The sequence below is a fragment of the Lipotes vexillifer genome, unplaced genomic scaffold, assembly GCF_000442215.2.
Source record: "Lipotes vexillifer unplaced genomic scaffold, Lipotes_vexillifer_v1.1 scaffold830, whole genome shotgun sequence".
NCBI lineage: Eukaryota > Metazoa > Chordata > Mammalia > Artiodactyla > Lipotidae > Lipotes > Lipotes vexillifer.
The window spans coordinates 652,824-674,602 of record NW_006786980.1 but is presented as its reverse complement, the minus strand read 5'-3'; the positions used below and the strand labels follow the sequence as shown (position 1 = coordinate 674,602).

The 21,779-nt window shown below is 39.0% G+C and overlaps 1 protein-coding gene across 2 annotated transcripts in view; it reads left to right on the top strand.

Moving 5' to 3' along the window:
- Nucleotides 1–21,779, top strand: part of CRB1 (crumbs cell polarity complex component 1) — a 147,034-nt gene that overhangs the window by 17,066 nt on the left and 108,189 nt on the right. For both annotated transcript variants that reach the window (XM_007459660.1, XM_007459661.1), the window contains exons 2-4: nt 5,837–6,032; nt 8,642–8,781; nt 14,375–14,557. In XM_007459660.1, the coding sequence (XP_007459722.1) occupies nt 5,837–6,032; nt 8,642–8,781; nt 14,375–14,557 (519 nt within the window). The remainder of the gene's footprint in view (nt 1–5,836; nt 6,033–8,641; nt 8,782–14,374; nt 14,558–21,779) is intronic.

Here is a 21,779-nt window from a genome sequence, read left to right as displayed (position 1 = left end):
TTCAGCAGGTATTTATATGTCGTGGTAGATTTTTAAAACCATATTTAATATAGTGGCTGCTCCAAATTTTTCCAGTTTCTAGCTCCTATACTCTTAGCATCGCATCTGTGTTTAACTGAGTTTGAAGCAATTCCAGATTCCCTTGCAGAGTTGTCTTTGCTTCCAATTACTTTTCAAAATTTTTAAAGATTCTCTTCTCTACTTGGAGAAATTGAGGAAGGGATACAGGGAAGAACAAATGACTGCAGATAATACCTACCGTTCACTGAGCACTAACTACATCCAGCCTCGCTAGTAGCAGTGGAAAGCAGAGCGTGGGCCTGGGTGGTCTCCCCACAAAACCCACATCCCTCTGCTCTTCTGTGATGAACGGCAGAGGAGAGGGGGAAGAAGGAAAGCAATAGTAGCAGGTACAATGTTCAAAATTCTCTAACTCGGCATTATAAAAAAGTAATTACTTCACTTATTTTGAAAGTACTTGGCGGCTTTAATGTTTTCACAAGCATTCTCTATAAAATGATTTCACTTACTCAGGTCCTGTGTAGTTTTCTCTCTTCGACCATTTTGTGCTATGGTGGCTTGGCAATTATGGTGGCCTCATATGTTTCCAGAGTTCTAGAAGGAAAATGGGACACTAACAACCTTTTTCTTGGGATTCCAGCACATATCTGTGGTTCTGTCAAATCCCCAGCTCACCTAGGTTGGGGGTGAAGAGTACGGGGCTTCTACTCCAACTGCATTTGTGCTGTATCTGTGACCCTCAGCTTCTCTCCTTTAATCTGAAGACTGGACCGAAACCTGAACAGTTCTGCTTGTTTGAGTATGCTACTCCAGTCTTTTCTATCTTAAGTCTGTGTATCAATCAGGATTTGGTCAGGAAAAAATTCATTCTATATATTTCAGATATGAAGAGTTTAATGTAGGAATTAAGGCCTTGTACACAGAACAGCCTATGTAATTTGTAAGCCCTTAATTCCTATTTGAGGACAGAGGACAGAGATTCTGGTGATGCTTTTATAAGCCAAAGGATGTCAAAGATTGCCAGTCGACCATCAGAAACAAGGGAGAGGCCTGCAATGGATTCTTCCTCACAGCCCTCTGAAGGAACCAGTCCTGATGACACCTCGATCACAGACTTGGAAACAGTGAGGCAATACATTTCTGTTGTCTAAGCTACTTGGTTTCTGGTAGTTTGTTATGGAAGCTCTAGGAAACTCATACAGGACCCTTCTAGGTGCAGGGCCCTGAGTGACAGCGAAGGTCATGTGCCGTCAAATCCAAGAGGCTGGCACTGCTTGTATGATGGCCAAAGGAAGTCAGAGAAGTTCCCAAGAAAGATCTTTGTCCAAAGCACCAAAGTGGGGGTTCTTGAAAGTTCCTAGGAAGGTGCTGCAGTTCTGAAGAATCTTGAGGAAGTTTCCAGCCATCCCATCCTGCAGCAGTGGAATGAGTGGTCTCCAGACTCCCTAGGAAGCTGCTATGAGGCACATCTGTGCATGTGTGGGACCAGTCTAGGAAATGTCCAGAGAATCCTGGCTTCTCTCCCACCTTCCAAACCCATAAGTGCCCCTCATTGGCAAGCTCAAGGCACGAGCCACTGGGAGAAGGAGACTTGAGAAGGTGTATTTTCTGGCATCTCTGTGATGCAGGGGAGGCCGTCTTAGGAAGGGGTGGCCGCAGTGCTGTGCCGGCAGTAGACTTTCCGGCATACTTGGGCCGACACATTGCACTCAAAGTTTGGATGTCACTTTTCTTGGGTTCTAACATGACAGCCTTCTGCCTCAGGCAATGGGGTGTTCTGACTGGATATCTGGGGGAGGGGGAGGCAGGAGGGCAGGAGCGGCCCTGGCCCTTCTCTTACCCTTAAGGGCATGAAGTGAAGATTCACACTGAAGTGGAGTCTCCTCCCACCAGTAAAGCTGATCTTTCCATATAAGGAAAAGGGAAAAAGAATGACGTAGCAAGTAACCAAGAGGGGGAAAGAAAGGAGGATCAAGGAGAAAGGGGGGCGTGGGAAGGGAAGGAAGAATCAAGCCAAGAAGCGTTTGAAGAGACAAAAGGAGGACCCACTGAAAGCGCTGTCCTGAAAACCAAGATGAGATGGAATGGCTTTTTGCTTTAAATTAATTATATAAGAAGAAGGGGAGCATTCTTAGATTATTTTCCAGGAATGCTGCTTCTCTACCAAAGCCAGCGCGTCAACTTGGGAATCTCTCATCGTTTTACCTTTCTACTTAATACTTAAGGGAAATGCGTGTAATTCCAATCCCTCTTTGAAACTGATATCGTTGTTTTTTTTTTGCGGTATGCGGACCTCTCACTGTTGTGGCCTCTCCCGTTGCGGAGCCCAGGCTCCGGATGCGCAGGCTCAGCGGCCATGGCTCACGGGCCCAGCCGCTCTGCGGCATGTGGGATCTTCCCGGACCGGGGCACGAACCCGTGTCCCCTGCATCGGCAGGTGGACTCTCAACCACTGTGCCACCAGGGAAGCCCTGAAACTGATATCTTTAAAAATATTTGGGTGTGAGGGAATTTCTGAACTTATTTTGACAGCTAATGAAAATTGCATAGCTCAGAGTGGAACTATCCCTGACCGCCAGGAATTCATGATCTCACATCTTAGTCACCTATATTGATGTAGAGATGCCACTGTGCATGTTAGCACAGCATTAGTCATAGTGAGTCGCCAAAGCTAGTAAAGTCAGAGGATTTTTTTTTTCCTGCCCTGTACATTTTTCTTTTGGTGCAGAGTTCCCCTTATTTGTGTTTTCTTCCCCCCAACTCTTTTTATTTTCTTTTGTTTCATACAGAACTATAAACCAATTCCAACAGATTGGTTGGGTTCCTGGATGAACTTTGTGAAAGAATTTTACAGTTATGAATTTTCCATTTATTAGACAATCAGCCACAGAAGTGCTACTCAGTGTAACTGCATTCAATTTCTATTGCTACCTAGAGTTATAATGACATGGCGCCATACATAGTAACACTAGTCATAAAAAGAATATTTCCAGATAGACTGGACCACACTGTGTAGGTATGTCTTTGAAGGTCAATTAACTGTCTATACTTAATGGTTGCATGCATGTAACAGTAAACATCCAAATGAAAACTGAAAATCATCCTTAGTTTTCCAGATGTTTTACCTATGAAGCCAAGCATCTGGAAATACAAAAACATCTGGATGACTGACTGTACTTATCACTTTTCACCCAGCCATTTTGGCATCATGCAGACGTAGACCAAATCACTTTTTTTTTCCATATCAGTAGCGGTGAAAAGCTGCAGTAAGAATCACATTGTTAAGTAATATTAAGAGTAATACAGGGCTTCCCTGGTGGTGCAGTGGTTGAGAGTCCGCCTGCCGATGCAGGGGATGCGGGTTAGTGCCCCAGTCCGGGAAGATCCCACATGCCGCGGAGCAGCTGTGCCCGTGAGCCATGGCCGTTGAGCCTGTGCGTCTGGAGCCTGTTGCTCCGCAACGGGAGAGGCCACAACAGTGAGAGGCCTGCGTACCGCAAAAAAAAAAAAAAAAAAAGAGTAATACAAACAAATCAAATAAATCCAAAGTAAATAGTTGTTTGAACTGAAATTGTATTTGTTTGTTTGAACTGAAATTGTATTTATTGAAACACATTTTTATACATGCATCAGGATCACTGTAAAGCTAAAGTATTTGAACGACATTGTTATAAATGGAGCTGCAGTATTTAAAATAATGGTTTATAATGTATTTCTTAAGCATTAGGAAATAACCTGGGTGTATAACAGGTGAATATATGAATTTTATTTGAATTATGAAATAAAATTTAGGAAAGTGTTAACAAGTTTTAAACCACTGGTTTGGCTTTATATGTTAATAGTTTTCAACAAATACAGATGACTAAAATACCAAAGGACATAATCCGAAGGTGTTATGGAGAGGTGGGTTGACCAGGAGGAGACAGGAATGGCAGAGATACTGTCATTTACTAACTATGGGACACAGGCAAGTCAGTGTTGGGATGGAATAAAATGTGTTAAGATGGAATAATGTGTTGGGATGGAATAAAAGGACACATGTGACATCACCTCACCCTTGCATGTGCACATGGTAGCTGTGTGATAAGTGCCAGTTGCCGTCTGCGCAGAGAGCGCCACAGGAGCCCACAGGGATGGATCATTTTGGGGTGAGCAGAGTTCTCTCTTAGTCCTGATCGCTCAGTGTCATTTTAACGGGGTGCTAACACAGTATAGTTTCAGTTTCTACATGTGTTTAAAAATAATTATATAAAACTTTTAAAAAATAATGTATCATTTTTATCTTTCATATATTCTTAGAAAGTATTTAAAAAAGAGGTTTCTGTTATTGTATTATTTTACATGGCAGAAAAAAAGATACGAAAACATTGCTGAAAAGCTGTTTCAGAGGCAGAATGAGAACACAGGTCTCCACCGGACGGTTCAGTGCTCTTTCTCTTGACCTTACTGATACCAATGAAAACAGATACGGAAAATCTCATTCACAGACCGGGTGAGAAATAGCCTCAAATGGCAGGCCATTTACCTGCAACAAATACTATTCCACAACTTTTCATCTTTAGTGACATAAAATTTAAGTTCTTTTTCCTCTCAGAAAACAAATTTAATATGCTGGCGTCTCTTTTCACTTCCTCATTTGTAGAATCTAGTCACAGTTGTAAATGGCAGGTGGTGTTAGAATATCCTATTGTATTTTCTATCAGGAAAGAGGGCACAGTATCAATCAAACTACTAAAAACCTCTGAGTTATTTGAAAACTCCTCAATATCATTTAAATAATTTATTACCCTGGGTCATAGGCACAGGAATAAAGATTGGCAAATATAGATAGCCCCCCTTTTGTGTTTTTTAAAACCTATGGGAAAATTTGATTGTGTATCAGATACTGTTTTGGCAGATTCAGTAGTAGATTCAGTAGTTTGCTATCTCAGTGTGACCATTTTTGTAAATCTTAAACTTGGTTTGCTTAGAAAATAATCTTCACCTACTATTTGGGCAAGGGGGTAAATACAGATTTTTTAAAAATATAATGTTACCTTAAAATGAAGTAGCTTCTAATAATACCACTAATTACAATGAGTTTAAGTCACAAATTGATTTTCTATTTAAAAGCAGCATTTTACAACACTATAGAAAATGTAAATATTTCTGTGCAAAGGGGGCAGTTAAGGAAAGAATTGCACATAATATTTGTACAATAAATTTTGTGGAAAGAACAAGTACTTTTTTTTTTCTCTAGCAAACACTTAGTATACACCAGGTACTATCATAAACACTTTAGAACACACTGTAATTGTAATAATTATCCTATGGGGTAATTACAACTATTGGTCCCATTTTTCAGGTGAAGAAACTGAGGTAAGGAAAGGTTAAGGAACTTTCCCAAGGTCACACAGCTAAAAGAGGCTGTGCCAAGATCCCAACCCAGGCCGTTTGGCTTTGGAGTCTGAGCTTTTACCCACTGTTCAATACGACTCCTATTAAAAATAATCTAAAGACATTGGCCGGTCCCCTTCAGGCTTCCAACAGAAGTACAGTAAACAATTACTTTGTCCTAAGAATGATTTGTGTCCTCGGACCAAAAAGCCACGAGCTGTTGTATGCAATAGTTCTTTGTAAGTGACAGCTGCTCTGCTTTGTGAACGTCCCACGAGCATGCCAGAAAGTTAATATCAATTACAATTAAGGAGGAAAATTATTTGGGGCAACATCACGTTTCACAAGAGCCTTGCTAAATAAAGCATTGCCAAAGAGTGAAAATATTAACGCTTTGCTAAAACTTTGCCTTTCTTTTCTGTGCCGACTTTTTTAAAAGGTGTAAACTGTGAATTGGAAGTTGATGAATGTCGGTCCCAGCCCTGCCTCAGTGGTGCAACCTGTCAGGATGCTGTGGAGGCCCATTTCTGTGACTGTGCCCCCGGCTTCCTGGGTGCTGGCTGTGAGCTCAGCACTGATGAGTGTGCCAGTGGGCCGTGTCTCCATGGAGGGCTGTGCGTGGATGGAGCCAACAGGTACATTTTCTCCTACATTTGGGTCATTGGCTTGGAGCGAACTCACTGACCAGAAGCTATTGCACCAGTCATTCTGGTGAATTTGGAGATCTCCCATCCTTGGCTTAAAATGTGCAGATTGCTTTTTATACTTTAAATATAAAAAAGTTGTGACATTCACATTTTATTAAAATAATGCAACCTTTGGACACCATCTGTCTCAAGAGGGAGCATTTTCCAAGTCATTCTTGTAATAGTTTTGAACTGGTTCTGTTACAGAAAAGCGCCGGCCTTCCAAATCCATGAAACAAATGGAATCTACCTTCCGTATCTTTTGTAGATGCAAAAACAAAGCTAGAGATTATTCTGTATGTGAATATAAGATTGTATTTATAAAATAACAAGCATATAAATCAAGTGGTGAAAAATAAATCCTTTAGGAATTTTATATAAAGTGTTGGAAGGGGTGTTGATATTAAATTAATTATGTCTTGAATTTCTAGGTGTTTGGAGAATTGGGTGAATACTTTGAAGACAGCTGAATGATGAGAAGTAGCCATGTAATTCTGTTCCAAATTAGAGTCTATCACTGGCTTTTCAGTAAAAACAAAAACAAAAATAAAACAATAAATTACACCTTAATATGATGCATATAATAAATTTGGGTAATGGTAGTTGAATTCATATAAATATTTTTGAAAGAACTTTCTAATACTTATTTAAACCACAAGCATCGAGTTATTAAACACTTAAGTTTTAACAGCATTAGCATTTAATATTGCCTTGACAGATCCTTCAGCGGCTCAGTGGACGGCAAGATGGGCACTAAAGCTCCCCCTTTACAATAAGGAGTCTAAAGTTCAGGGAAGTTAGGTGACCCCCCCATCCCCCCACAAATTCACACAGTTAATTCTTTGAAAAAGGAGGCCTAGAATTGAACTTTCCTTTATTTAATAAATAAGATATAATATATCCCAAATCTGAATTTTAAAGTGAATCAGACTCAAAACGGCAGCAATAAAAGGCACATGTGCTTCATATATACCCAGGAAAATAATGTGATTTTAAATAGAGCAAAGTGGTAGAAAATTTTTTTTGTAAACTATAACCATTCTCCACGTCTTGCCTGTGACTTGCAGTTACACCCAAATAATTCTCCAGTGGTGTGAATCCTCAGGCCTGGAGACAGGTAACTGGGCAACACATAGATCAGAAAGGCAGTTTCCACACAAGCGCTCCAGACAAAAGGAGGATGCTCTCCCAGCCATGCTTCACTGTTTCCAGAAAGCATCAGAACAGAAGGCACACAACGCTTGTAATGCCTATGGAAATGCAAACAGAGTAAGGCTGAACCTGCCAGCTTTCCTCTCTTCACCTGAATGCGTGCCATGAATAATTTTTCTATTGTATCCACATCTCTCTTATGACCTAATTTTTGAGATCATTGCAAGGTCAGCAATTACAGCCTGACTTTATTTTCCCACAGCAAAAAATTAACACATTTGCTATGAGGAGCGTGGGAAAGTAAGAAACTGTACCCCATGAAAGGTTCTTGCAGACAAAGGAAGATTCAAATGGAGACTGATTCCGTGACTTGAGGTCCACTAGCCAGCCGTGACCACAGGGCTCTTTTCTCCAATGTCTTACACATAGTAGATTTGTAGTAGGTATTTTTAATTAAGTAAATGGAATAGTGAATAGAGGATTTCTAGCTAGCAAAATTATGTATAAAAATTATAGTCACTTATATTTGCTAATATTTAAGTTTCCTTAGTGAAATCTTAATATCTGTGTTGGTGGTAAATAGACACACAGCCGTGGTGAACAGGACTGTTACTCTTTATACAATACCTAGGTATCCCTCCCCCCAGACACTCATTTTATCTAAGCTGAGTGTGTAAGCCCATGTTTTTGTGATACTAGATCCTCGAGGAGAGACCGTCTAAATTGAAAGCCTATTATGATAAAGTGAACAGTTCTCCCCAACAGATCTGTATTTTAGGTCTGTCAGATAATCCCACTTAGTCAGTGAATGATTACAAATAGCAAGACTAAAATATTCTTGTACTCTGAAAATAAGAAAACATAAGTCAAAATTTATATAATAAGAATTTTTCCTATTTTTTTCATAATTTATTGTTTCATTTTTCATAAGGGTCCACTTTTCTGGGCTCTCTATATAAAAAAGTGCCTTGATGATATAAATCAGTCTCTACTGCTTAACAATATTAACAACTTTATTTGGTACTTACTATTCAGTAGTTTTATTCAGTATTTTCTGCCCTTTGGCATGCCATGTCCATTCTTTATATGCACATTTAATTACGCCAACAACTCTGTCACAAAGGTACTATTACTTTCAATTTATGGGTGAGGAAATTGAAGTATACAATCACGGTTTCCAAATAATTTTGATTGAAAACTGTACTGTAAAATTTTAAAGATAAAAAGCTATTAATATGGAAGCACACAATGCTTTCAGGCTTATAGAGATGATTCCTCAAGGTTTTTGATAAGTATTAAAACCATGCCATGGGTCTGGGGTTGATGGACAAGTGAAGAGACAGGATAACAATATTTGATCTTAATATGACCAAGAGTTGATGTGACAATTTCATTTTACTCTCCAGGTACAGCTGTGACTGCATGGGTAGTGGATTCACAGGGACACATTGTGAGACCTTGATGCCTCCATGTTGGTCAAAACCCTGTCACAATAATGCTACATGTGAGGACAGTGCTGACAATTACACTTGTCACTGCTGGCCTGGTAAGTGACAAAATATCTTCCACCATTTTTTTTTTTTTTTTGCTTAGAATAGAAACAAATCGCTTATAGTAAATAGAAACTAAAAATTCTTCTTTCTAAAGGTTTAAAACCAACTCTTTCTTCTAGTTATCATTGTTTAATTTAATTGTATTCTTCAGTGCTCAAACATATCTACTGCTACACTATACATTGTCTGAAGTAGGTTACCAAGTGGCCCAATCATCAGAATCTTCTGGAAGAAACACAGAGGAAAAAAAAGTCAGTGGAAGGGTCGATTTCAGCATGGTCTTAGTGGAGTAAACTTCAGTGGAAGTTGCTTCCTTTTCCTCCAAGATGTTTTCCTTGATGCTTAGAATATATTAAAACCCATGAAACACTATTAAAATCCTAAGTGCTTGTATTATAATTCATGGAGTCAGTCAGTGTGATCATAATGGTCCCCATAAAGGGTGTAGAATGATATTCCAGAAATGGGTGTATTCTTCTAGCCCTTTATAATGTAAAAGACAATACAAGTTACACACACATAAACCATAACTAAAAATTACACTTAAAAGGTAATTAGATTTGAGTGTAGAGGTGATAGCAGAATCAGGAGGAAACAGTATGTGATACTTGAATCAACAGGCCACCCATAAATATTGATGTTAATTTTGGTAATGAACCTGCTTGACATATTTTAACCTAATTCTTACTAGGATTTTATTGCTAGAAATGAAAGAGCATTTCATCTCTCTTCTTTCTTTTTTTTTTTTTGTGGTACGTGGGCCTCTCACTGTTGTGGCCTCTTCCATTGCGGAGCACAGGCTCCGGACGTGCAAGCTCAGCGGCCATGGCTCACGGGCCCAGCCGCTCCGCAGCACATGGGATCCTCCCAGACCGGGGCACGAACCCACGTCCCCTGCATCGGCAGGTGGACTCTCAACCACTGCGCCACCAGGGAAGCCCCTTTTTTCTTTCTTGATCCATTGGAAAACACTGATAAATTTATGATTATTTAAAATCTAGCTGTTGCAAGCTTGCTGGTCATCTGCCCCCTCCTCCCCACTCACATTACTGTCTGAGGAAAGGATGACCCTGTGGCTGAGGAGGAGGCATGGATACCAGGATCAGTCCTGTCAGTAGCAGCTTCTGATGGAAAGATATCTCATTGCCTGAGGCACGTGTAACACGCTTTGGTTAAATGCATTTTGTAGGTAAAAACAACGCAAACGTAAAAGTATAAAAGGAAGTTTGGAATTCTGTGGCTCAGAAGTCTATGTATCTCATATGTCTTCCCACTTCCAGATAATGAATAGGGTATATTTTTATCCTTTGGTCATTGGCTCTGGTCAGTAGGAAACAGTATGTAACACTTGAATCAACAGGCCCCCTGCAATACTGAATTTTTTCCAAAACATGTTATTCCACATTCTTGTCATCAACCGACACTCAACACTCAATCAACACTCTGGGCAGGACCTCAGTCCCTAAGCAGGGCATGGAGCAGACAGCTTGGGAGCAGGACAAGTCCACCATTTGTTAACCAAGTAAACTAGGGTGAGTTACCTCTTAATTCTTAAATTTCTCATCCTCAAATGAAGGATAAACCAAAAAAACTACTTGTAGTGTTGTTGTGAGGGGTAAAATTATAAAAATAGAGCCTGGCACATATTAGGTACTCAAAGAAAAGGCAACTATGTATTACTACACACCAAGCTCTACACCAGGAGGTGGAAATTGTGTATGAGAGATGGTTTCTGTGCCTTAAAGGCTTTGTAATGGAGCCAGGCTGTTAAGAGGAGCTGCCTAAAAAAAGACCAGTAGGTTGCACAGCAAAGCCAGTCCTGGTCTTTTTTTAGGCAGCTCCTCTTAACTGCCTGGCTCTAACACAAAGCCTTTAGGGCACAGAAACTAACATGGTATTGTGAAGCAATTATACTCCAATAACGATCTATTAAAAAAAAAAGACCAGCATGTGTTCCATACATTCAAGCCACATGGATTTCAGTGCCATGATTCCTCATATGAGGAATCTGGCAATCAGAAAGACATGGCTCCTCCTTCCAAGGAGCTTAAATTCTGTCTGGGATACAGTGTGAAAAAAATGTGTACAGTACAATTTTGGGTACAATAAGAAGCTCTAATAAATTCTGTAAAAGGGATTAAGGAGAGAAGTAGTTCAGGGATGGCTTGACCAAGGAGGCACCATTTTAGAAAACTTGAAAGATCACTAAGCATATCCCAGAATTGTACCCACCAGCCGTGTGACTTTGGCCATGTTACCACTCTGATCCTCAGTGTCCTCATCGACAGATAAAGCAGAGATGATGATGATAATATCCACCTCATACTGTTGTTGTGGAGATAATTCCAGCAATATAGCAGGAGCTCCCAGCTCAGCCTAGACCATAGGCAGCACTCGATAAATGTCAACTAGATACTAAGATTAGGAGATTGGCCATTCTAGACCCTATGGCCAGCACGTAGCAGCTCTTTACTTATTTAAGGACAGAAGAGAGGAAGAGAAAGAAGAGGGAAAGAAGAAAGGGCAGCAGGCACACATGGAAGAGAGCATGTCCAGTTGTGGAACTTGGAGTGATTGCTTAAAGTGCTGGACTATGCAGGGCTGAGGGTGGAGAGATGGGGCTGGGGAGCAAGATGTGACTGAAGCTGGGTCATAATGCTGTTTGTGTGCCCTGCAAACCACAGGGCAGAGAAGTAACAGAATCTGACCTGTTAATTTAAAAAGAGCTCTCTGGCACTTTAGTGGAAGGTGATTGAGAGAGATAAGGCTAAAGGCAGGGAATCCGGTGAGAGTTCTGCAATAGTTTAAATAAGAGAAGCCAACTGGCCAGAGCAAAGACCATAGTGGTGAGGGTGGAGATGAGGGGATGGATGGCCATGAGAGCACTTTAGGAGGTAGAGATGATGTGGGGATTGAGAAAGGGACACCGATTTAGGACAGTTCTACTTCTGAGTTTCTTGGGTCGCTGGATGGACAGTGATTTTGCCTAAAGAGAAAACTCAGAAGGTCTTTGTACCCAGTTCTTAGTTATATAGAAAGAGAAGATTTAATGCTACAAGCTACTCCATATCTAAGAAAAGGAGACCATTCCTTCGGATCATGAGACCACTGCCACTGAGCACGATGGCAAGAATCCACTGCTGGAATTGCCCAGGGTCCTCATTTCAAGAGTAATTAATTACAAGAAGGGTTAGTCACTTTAAATGCCTATCTTGAAAGTTTTCCTGTTACCCAGAAAAGATTGGGTTTGTTCTTTTTAAAAAAAAAACGTAATTTAAGAACCCTGGGGTCTTGACTCAGCATCATATTGTTTCTTTGTACAGAGTTTTACAGGAAAACTTGTTAAATCTATTGAATGTAGCCTTGATTGGAGGAATCTATTTATATACATGGTTAAAGGGTACAGCACATCCCCACAGGGCCCCAGTGGTGGGGACAGGACTGGTAAGACTATAAATCAGAACTTTCCTAATGTTCAGAATAAGACAATGCATAAGCCGGAAAGCCAAAAAGGACTTATAAAGGTTCTAAATTACTTCCTAACCTGGCCTGTGTATGAGTCTTCAAACTTAGAATGAGAAGAAAATTGAAAATAGTCAGAACTTTCTTTAGTAAGTCGACTGCAGCACAAGTTTTTATAATGGCTTTGTGACAACCATTATTTAGTGAATATTTGTAGATCCGTAAGTATGAAATAGAAGCACTTAAAAAGTAGACATTCAGGCATAAAAGACTGAGGGTTCTGGGGGAGGGTCACTACCAAGGATTGTGGGACCTTGATCTGACATGTGCTTTTAGTTTCCTTTTCGATTCTAAGTTTCTTCTTCAGACCGCTGCTGACAAAGACCCCAGGGGTCAAATGTGACAAAAGTATTATATTGTTGAGCAACAGAATTTATGTTGTGCTTATGATCTGACATAGGGCCCCATTCAGGTTTTTATTAAAATTACAGAATAAGCGATCACATCATATTCTCATTATCTGCTTATTAAGAGTTCATCAATTCTCTAGTTTATCTGCTAAGCTAGGATTATCATCTAAATTGTTGATTGGAACTATTTGAATCTCATTCAGACATTGATTGAAGGTCTACTACTCAGGTGTTGCTGTGTCCTGGAGTGGAGAATAAAAAAACAGTCCCTGCTTTTGTGAAGCTTACAGTCTATTGAGGGAGAAAGCTATCAAATACATCAACAAATGAAAGCTGTATATGTAAATAAATTTTAAAAGATAACTATAAAAGTAAGTACGTAATAGCAGTCACTGTAAGACAGTGAAAGGAAAGAATTGGGTATATTAGAGAAAAAATGATCTTACTTAGATCTGACCATGAGGAAAAGAGAACGTAATAAGAGATGGAGCCTGAAAGCTTAGAGTTATCCAAGCACAGTCTTGGAGAAGGGTTTTCTGGAGAGGGAACAATGTTATAAAGGCCCTGGGGTAGAAAACATTCTAGGGACAGGAATGCAGAGATGGGATTATGGCCAGATAATAAAGGGCCGGTCAGGTTAAGGATTTTAAATTTTATTCTGTGTGAAAAGGGAAGTCATTGAATGGTTTTAAAGTAAAGAAATACCATGATTTGATTTATAACTTTTACAACTCTGGATTGTAAATTTAACATGGATAGACTGTGCAAGGGAGTTCAAAAAGCAAGTTGCAGAAGGATGCGTGCAGTACAATTCCAGTTATGTTAACACACACACAATAAATACATACATATATAGTTTTTTATGTGTCTTTTTTTTTTTTTTTTTTTTTTTGCGGTACGCGGGCCTCTCACTGTTGTGGCCTCTCCCGTTGTGGAGCAACAGGCTCCGGACGCGCAGGCTCAGCGGCCATGGCTCACGGGCCCAGCCGCTCCGCGGTATGTGGGATCCTCCCGGACCGGGGCACGAACCCGTGTCCCCTGCATCGGCAGGCGGACTCTCAACCACAGCGCCACCAGGGAAGCCCCTATAGTTTTAACAGGGCATATGTATGTAAAACCAGAGGAATAGTTCTGGTAGGGACTTTTTTTTTATATTTAATATTAAAATGTTTTATAAAGTACTAAATCATTCATGTTTTATTGTTTTTATTCTTGTCCCTAACAAAATGACCCAGCTAAATCCATTCAAATACAGATCACTATTTTATTTTCTCACTGAGTGTTAAGAAGCAACCATTTACCTTTACTTTGAGTTTTAAGAGAAGAATTTAGAGTTGGCTATGTAGATCCTGCTGACTTTACAGCTATTCTCTGGAAAAATATATCATTTTTTTCCTTGCTTAACATTCAAACAATTGGAATATTTGAGGAATTGGAGTCTAGTTAAAATGTCCAGGTTAGATCAAGGTTATCCAGAAGTTCCTTGTTCATCCAATCTTTATTAAAAGCATTGATCGATATTATAGGAGTGACTCCATTGTTACTATTACTCATGTTCGTGGAAGCCTCCCTTACCAGATCCCTTGGCAGCTCCTTGAGGGAGGCCCAGCACCTTCTTAACTGGCGCCAGCACAGTGGCCACCCTCCGATCAGGCACATACTCTATGGTTGAGGGGCTTTGACTCAGCAGCTTCTCTGAACGTTTGTCCTGCAGGATACACGGGGGCCCAGTGTGAGACCGACATCCATGAATGCAGTAGTAGCCCCTGCCAGTCTGATGGGGAATGCGTGGAGCTGTCTTCAGGGGAAGGGCATGGGCACCTTGCCCAGCTGCTGTCTCTATCCGGCCGCCCCGAAGCCTCAGGTTACATCTGCATCTGTCCACCTGGACTCACAGGTGAGGCCCAGGGCTGGGGAGATGCCTTGACTTTCTAGCGTTTGATGGCAGATCACGCATTCAACCAGATTGTGGATGAGCAGTGAGATCTGTGCCATATAACCTCTGTTGCTGTGGTGCAAAGGGTCCCCCTTGTGGGCCTGAAAAATACCTCATTTCACATATCCTAATTCCTCAGATCATGAGGAAAATGTTAAAAATAGGGATAGAAGAGGTGTACGAAAGGGGAAATACCTGTATACATCATCCTGGGAATTAGAAGCTGACTCAAATTCTTCACTTTATAAGCAGAAATTGTTGGAATTTTTATGTCATTAAATTTTATAATGATGTTACATTTTATGTTATTCAAATTTGCTTAAATAAGTTAACGTACTTATATTTACACAGAAAAATTATCTAGTCTCAAGTAATCAACTATTCTATAGCTAAAGTTGTTCCCTATATCAAATTTAAATGACTCTAACTTGTTCTTCAGCATTCTTACTCTAGAACGCAGAGGAAATGTGCACGTATGTTTTCCAATGAACAGTTGTGTTTGTGTCTGCTCCCATTTCTGAAAATTTTCAGAAGTTTGAGACAGTCCCGTATTTGGTAATGAGTAGCAACTTACCTGCAATTGCATGGATACCACTGAGAAAACTAATTACAACCTAGATTTCTATCTTATTCTTTTCTCAATAGATCCAGTGATATCTGAGGAAAATATTTCAGCTGCTATCGGGGATTTCTGAGAAAAGAAAATAAGGAATAAGAAAAAAGGGGGAGGGGGTCTATGTATTTGATGGCAGTGTTTACTGTAAGGTTGCTGTAGAAGATCCCCTTATTCACTGTCCCCTCTACGAAAAACACACAGGGGAAAAGCCTCTCCAGTGTCAACATCAGTATAAGTATTGTTTTTCCTGAATAGCTTCTAGCTTGCATGCTTTTTCCCTTAGTAAATGTGTGCAAATAAATCTTGATAAATGAAAAAAAAGCATGAAATAAATCTTGTAGTACATCACATTTCCCAACAATGTAAGATACCAGAAATCTTATAGGTAAAAGTGGGTTCTACAAGCATATATGTTTTTCTGAAATATATTTCTGTATTTACCCTACCTCTGAGATTATTTAAATTTCCTGTTTCTGTTTCTTACATTTGCCTTTTTTTTTTTCTTATTTTTTCTGAATTGTTTGATCCTGGTATAGTGTAAGTATTTTTGTCAGCTACTTTAAATCCCTCTTGGAACAAGGTAAGGGAGTTCTAAATTTTTTATTGGGTTTAGGGTTATAAAGAAGAGATTCTATGAAAGTCAGAGGCCATTGCTAACGTTGCCTTATCAGATAAAAGAACATGGTTGACCAAAGAATCTGCAGATCCAAACAGGAGAGGCAGTGAAATGTTCCAGGGAAGTGTGTTGGCCTTAATTTCTGAAGAGCAGCCAAGAATGACTATATGAGTTAAGAAGTCCTGGGCTGCCCCAAGTATGGCTTAATGAAATTGTTTATTTTCCACTCATGTGAATTCCAAAAATGGGTTCTCATAATCAATTGTCCTTCAAATAGTGATTCAGGGTCACAGGTTCCTCTCTTTTTTTTCCATCTTCAAAACGTGGTTTCCAAGTTTACCATGCTCTATTGCAACAAGCAACTGGTGGAGGAAAGACAATGGAGTGTGGCATCTAGAAAGTTTTTTATGGCCCTAAAAGTGGTGACTATGTCTTCTACTCACATACCATTGGTCAAATTTAGTTTTAGGACCACATTTAACTGCAGCAGAGACTGGGAAGTCTAGTTTTGTGGTGTACCTAAATTAAAAAGAAAATGGGCTTCATGAACAGTTATCCACTTTGTCTTCTCATTCTTTTGACATTTTTTTTGGCAAAGCAGAAGTTTTAAATTTTAGTGACGTTTATCAATTATTCCTTTCATGGATCATGCCTTCAGTGCTGTATCTAAAAAGTCAACTTACCCAAGGTTACCTATCAACAGGTTTTCTCCCATGTTATGTTCTAGGTGTTTTGTAGTTTTCTTTTTGTATTTAGGTCTATGACCCCTTTTGTGTTAATTTTTGTGAAGGGAGTAAGGTCTGTTTCTAGTTTCATTTTTCTGCTTGTGGCCACCACCATTTATTGAAAAGACTGTCTTTGTTCCATTGAATTGCCTCTGCTCCTTTGTCAATGATCAGTTGTCTATATTTACATGAATCTGTTTCTGGGTTCTCTATTCTGTTCTATTTATCTATTTGTCTGTTCTTTTGCCTGTACCACACTGTCTTGATTACTGTCTTGAAGTCTTGAAGTTGGGTAGTGTCAGTCCTCCAACTGTGTTCTTCTCCTTCAATATTGTGTTGGCTATTCTGGGCCTTTTGCCTCTCCATATAAACTTTAGGATCAGTTTGTTGATATCTGTGTAAAAACTTGCTGGGATTTTGGTTGAGATCTCATTGGGAAAAACTGACATCTTGACAATATTGAGTCTTCCTATCCATGAACGTGGGATATCTCTCCATTTATTTAGTTCTTTGATATCTTTCACCAGGGCTTTGCAGTTTTACTCATATCAATCTTATACATATTTTGTTAGATTTATACCTAAGTATTTCGTTTTGGGGGTGCCAATGTAAATGGTGTTGTGTTGTTAATTTCAAATTCTACTTGTTCATTGCTGTTATGTAGAAAAGCAATTGACTTTTTTATATTATATTAACCTTGTACTCTGCAACCTTGCTATAATCATTTATTAGTTCCAGGAGATTTTTTGTCAATTCTCTCATATTTTCTACATAAATAATCATGCTCCTGCCTTTTAAAAAAATTAACATTTGCATGGTATGCCTTTTCCCATCCTTATACTTTCAACTTACTTATTGAACTTGAAGTGAGTTTCTTCTAAATGGCATATTAAAAAGCATAGTATTGGGTAATGCTTTTTCAAAATTATGCTTCAATCTCTGCCTTTTAATTGATATATTTAGACCATTTACCTTGAAGTAATTATTGATTTATTAGGGGTGAACTCTGCCATTTTATTATGTTTTCTGTTTGATTTCTTTGTTTCTCTTTTCTTATCTTCCTGTGGGTTACTTGACATTTTTTTTAGGATTTCATCTTGATTTATTGATAGTATTTTCAGCTGTATTGTGTAGTTTTCATAGTGGTTGTTCTGGGTATTACAATATACGCATGTAACTTATTAACATGTTACAATTTTGGGTGAAGTGGAGGAAAACTATTTCCACTTAGGTCCCTTTGTCTTCCCCACTTTAAAATGTCATTGTCTTGAGGATAAGATGGTATTATAATTCTTATTTTAATCATTACATATGATTTAGAAAACTCATGCAGAGAAGAGTGTTCTATTATATTTACCTGCCCTCTCCATTGTTCTTCCTTTCTGCCTTTTGCCTCAAGATTCTTATTCTACTGTTTACATTGTGTTTAAAAAACTTCCTTTAGCCTTTCTTTAAGAGTAGGTATGCTGGAACGTCCCTGGCAATCCAATGGTTAAGACTTCACCTTCCAATGCAGGGGGTGCAGGTTCAATCCCTGGCTGGGAGCTAAGATCCCACATGCCTCAGGGCCAAAAAACCAAGACATACAGCAGAAGCAACATTGTAACAAATTCAATAAAGACTTTAAAAATAGTCCACATCAAAAAAAAAAAATCTTAAAAAAAAAAAAAGAATAGGTGTGCTAGTGACAATTCTTTTGGTTTTCCTTTATCTGAGAAAGTCTTTATTGCCCATTTGTTCCTGAAGTGTAGTTTGTTGAATATAGAATTCATGGTTGACAATTCTTTTCTTTCAGCATTTGAAAAATTCTACATCACTTCCTTCCGCACTCCATGGTTTCAAATGAGAAATCTGCTATCATTGAAATTGGCAGCCTTTCTCTGGCTACTTGTAGAGAAAAAGTGTGGTAGTGATAACACCTTCAACTCTGTCTTTAGTTTTCAGAATTTTATTTATGATGTGTCTTGGTGTAAATTTATTTGGGTTTTTCCTATTTGGAATTCACTCAGCTTTTCAAATCTGTGTATTTATGTCTTTTGCCAAATTTAGGATCTCTTTAGCCAAGTTTTTCTTTGAATGCTCTTTCAGCCCTACTCTTTTTCTTCTCATGCAACTCTGATAATATATGTTTTGTGTCTTTTGCTATTTTCCCACAGATTCCTGAGGTTCTGTTCATTTGTTTTTCTCTCCTTTGTTTAGAACGGGTAAATTCTATTGATCTGTCTTCAAATTCACTAATTTTATTCTCTTACTCTTTCATCTCCTCTCTACTATTGTACCCATCCAGAGAATTGATTATTTCTCCTATTTTATTTTCCAGTTTTATAATTTTCATTTTTTGTCGCATCTAATTCCTTGCTGATAATTTCTATTTTTCCTTTTATTTCTATTTTTCCTTTTATCTACCTTTCCTTTTTATCTCAAGAGAATTTGTAATTGCTTATTAAATCATTTTATGATGGTTACTTTAAATCCTTGTCAGATAATTCTAAAATCTGATCCAGCTCAGGTTGAGTTGATGACATCAGTTCATTTTCTTTTCTCACTCAAGTTGTGGTTTTCCTTATTCTTGGTATGATGGGTGACTTTTCAGTAGTATCCAGGACATTTTGGATATTATGCTAGGAAACTATTAGTCTTATTTGAATTTTTAAAATTTTAGCAGGCAGTCACTCACCTTTTTATTTTGGGCAAACAGGTCATAGCCCACTTTTGTGGGCTATATAGGTCCAATAATCAGGTAGATTTCAGAATTGTGGCAGTGTTAGTTTAGTCTGCTTGGTATATCTGGTGCCACCGGGGCTCTCACTGATCTCTGCTGAGGATATAAATGACACAGTTTACTTTTTTGCAAGCTATACATATTTGCAGTTCTATCACTTGTTATATTAAAATAAATTTCCATCATGATGAAAAATATAATTGTGAATAATACATTTAATGACAGAGCTCCATTCAAAGAAACCATTAGAGTTGTTAAATATAGCTACAAACGTTTCCATTTTTTTAATTATAATTAAGGATGTATTTGTTGCTCTTTACTACATGTACAGTTATGTTCCAAATTAAAAATGGTTGTGGTTGGATACTGAATGCAATTTTTTAGCTTTTTTATAATGTAAAAGTGAAATATACCAGAGTAGAAATTAACTGAGGGTCCCTGAAGACAGTACTCAGAGAGAGAGAGAAATAAAGAGAGCTTAAAGCCATGGAAAATGGGAAATAGTGAAAACATGGGTAAAAGGGGTAGAGAATCCTGATGAGAGGAACCAAGCCCCTCTGAAGGGGGACCAGCTTTTACCAGGGTCTCTTCTGGGACTTTCAACAGGTAAGGCAAGTTGAGCCCACAGAAACCAGAAGTATTATTTGATAAGATGATTGAGAAAAGTCTGAAGATCCATTTAGGTATTTTAATGATCAGAACTGAAACTTGGAAACTCATGAGCCTAGATGCAATAATGGTTACTCTTCTCTAATAATCTCAAAATCATTAAAAAATATTCTTTGGCAAAATATCCTCACATACTGCCATAGCCAGTTTGTGCCTATAGCTGCAGTGCTCAACTTGAAATGAGAATGGCGCATAAACACTTGATTTAAAGTCTGTGCATTTACTTAAAACCCACATATTCACATAATTTTAATGGTAAACTAAATAAATCTATAATTGGAGAAGGCCTGTAGTTGAAAAACACTGTTCAGTCCAGTCCAAAGCTGTAAATTATCTTTATTTTGTATGACCATCCTTGACCGTTGGCTGCTTCTTTCTATCATGTTTTAACTTTTCACTTTGGGGTACTGGACTCAGTTCTAGGGATATAATGATGAAAATACATGGTCTCTTCCCAAAGGAAAGTGAAAGAGCGGAAGGAAAAAGATGCACAAGAATACAAGACGGTACGATAACTGTCACAGTGAAGCCATAAAAAGGTACAGTCAGAGAAATCAGGAAAGAGGACCTATTTATGCTATTTTTGCCAGATAGAATTTAGTGGAAATTATGAGAATCCAAATGACTTGGTAGTTTTTTAATACAAATGATCATGTTGCTTCTAAAAATTAAGAAAGGATCTCATGACCTGTGTGCTTACCCTTGAAGCATCATGTTCTAACCAAGTTAAATTGGAAACAATTGACTCATGTTTTTAATGTGAACATTTTGTTTCTGTTTATCAAAATGTGATAGTGATAATACCTTTAACAAGTTTCCCAACTGCTCGTAAGCCAAGTCCAATTTTCAGCTCTAACTCTCACTCACCAACTCCAATTAGCATTTACTCCAGCAAAGAGCAACACCATTGCTGGTCTCTGGAGTGCTTCCTTGTTGCCTCTGAGGTGGGGATTTTATTCTGCTTCACCCATCTGCTCTGTGCATGGAAAGAACTGAGCGGTGCAGCAGGGGATCCTGTGACATCCTGGCTTCAAACCTCAGGCAGAAATAGAGGGGTTCTCAACAGTAAACACCCCAATGAGTGCCACCTGGCAAAGTGTTCACGGGATCTCTCATTCTCAGGTTCATCTGCCTCAAGCACAATGTTGTTAAAAGTGAAGTGTTCACTTTTCCTTAAAAGTTAAATCCTGGGGCTTCCCTGGTGACGCAGTGGTTGAGAGTCCGCCTGCCGATGCAGGGGACGCGGGTTCGTGACCCGGTCCGGGAGGATCCCACGTGCCGAGGAGCGGCTGGGCCCGTGAGCCATGGCCGCTGGGCCTGCGCGTCCGGAGCCTGTGCTCCGCCACGGGAGAGGCCACAACAGTGAGAGGCCTGCGTATCGCAAAAAAAAAAAAAAAAAGTTAAATCCTGTCATTCTACCCAAATCCAACTAAAATAGGCACATAGGGCCGAACATGTGACATTGAAAGCTTCCTGTATTCGTGAAGCAACGAAGCAAGCATATGGGGCAGTCAGCATCTCCTGCCTACAGAGAAGCCTTCCATAGAATTTGTTCATTTGTTGTTTTTGGCTCACTGTTCTTAGAGATGCACTTTTTTCCTTACTTACAATTTCAAGTTTGAGAGTATAGATCTTAAATAACTTGAACAGATATTAGATACTGTAAAGCTGTAACCCTAGAAGAGCCAACTTTGCTTCCATCCTTATTTACTTAATAAGGCATTTATTAATATTAATATTTTCAATAGATTAATCCAATTCATTTACCTTTGCTTTTACTGTGAATATTAACATCTATAAACGAAACTCTTTATAGTACGTATGAGCACATTCCT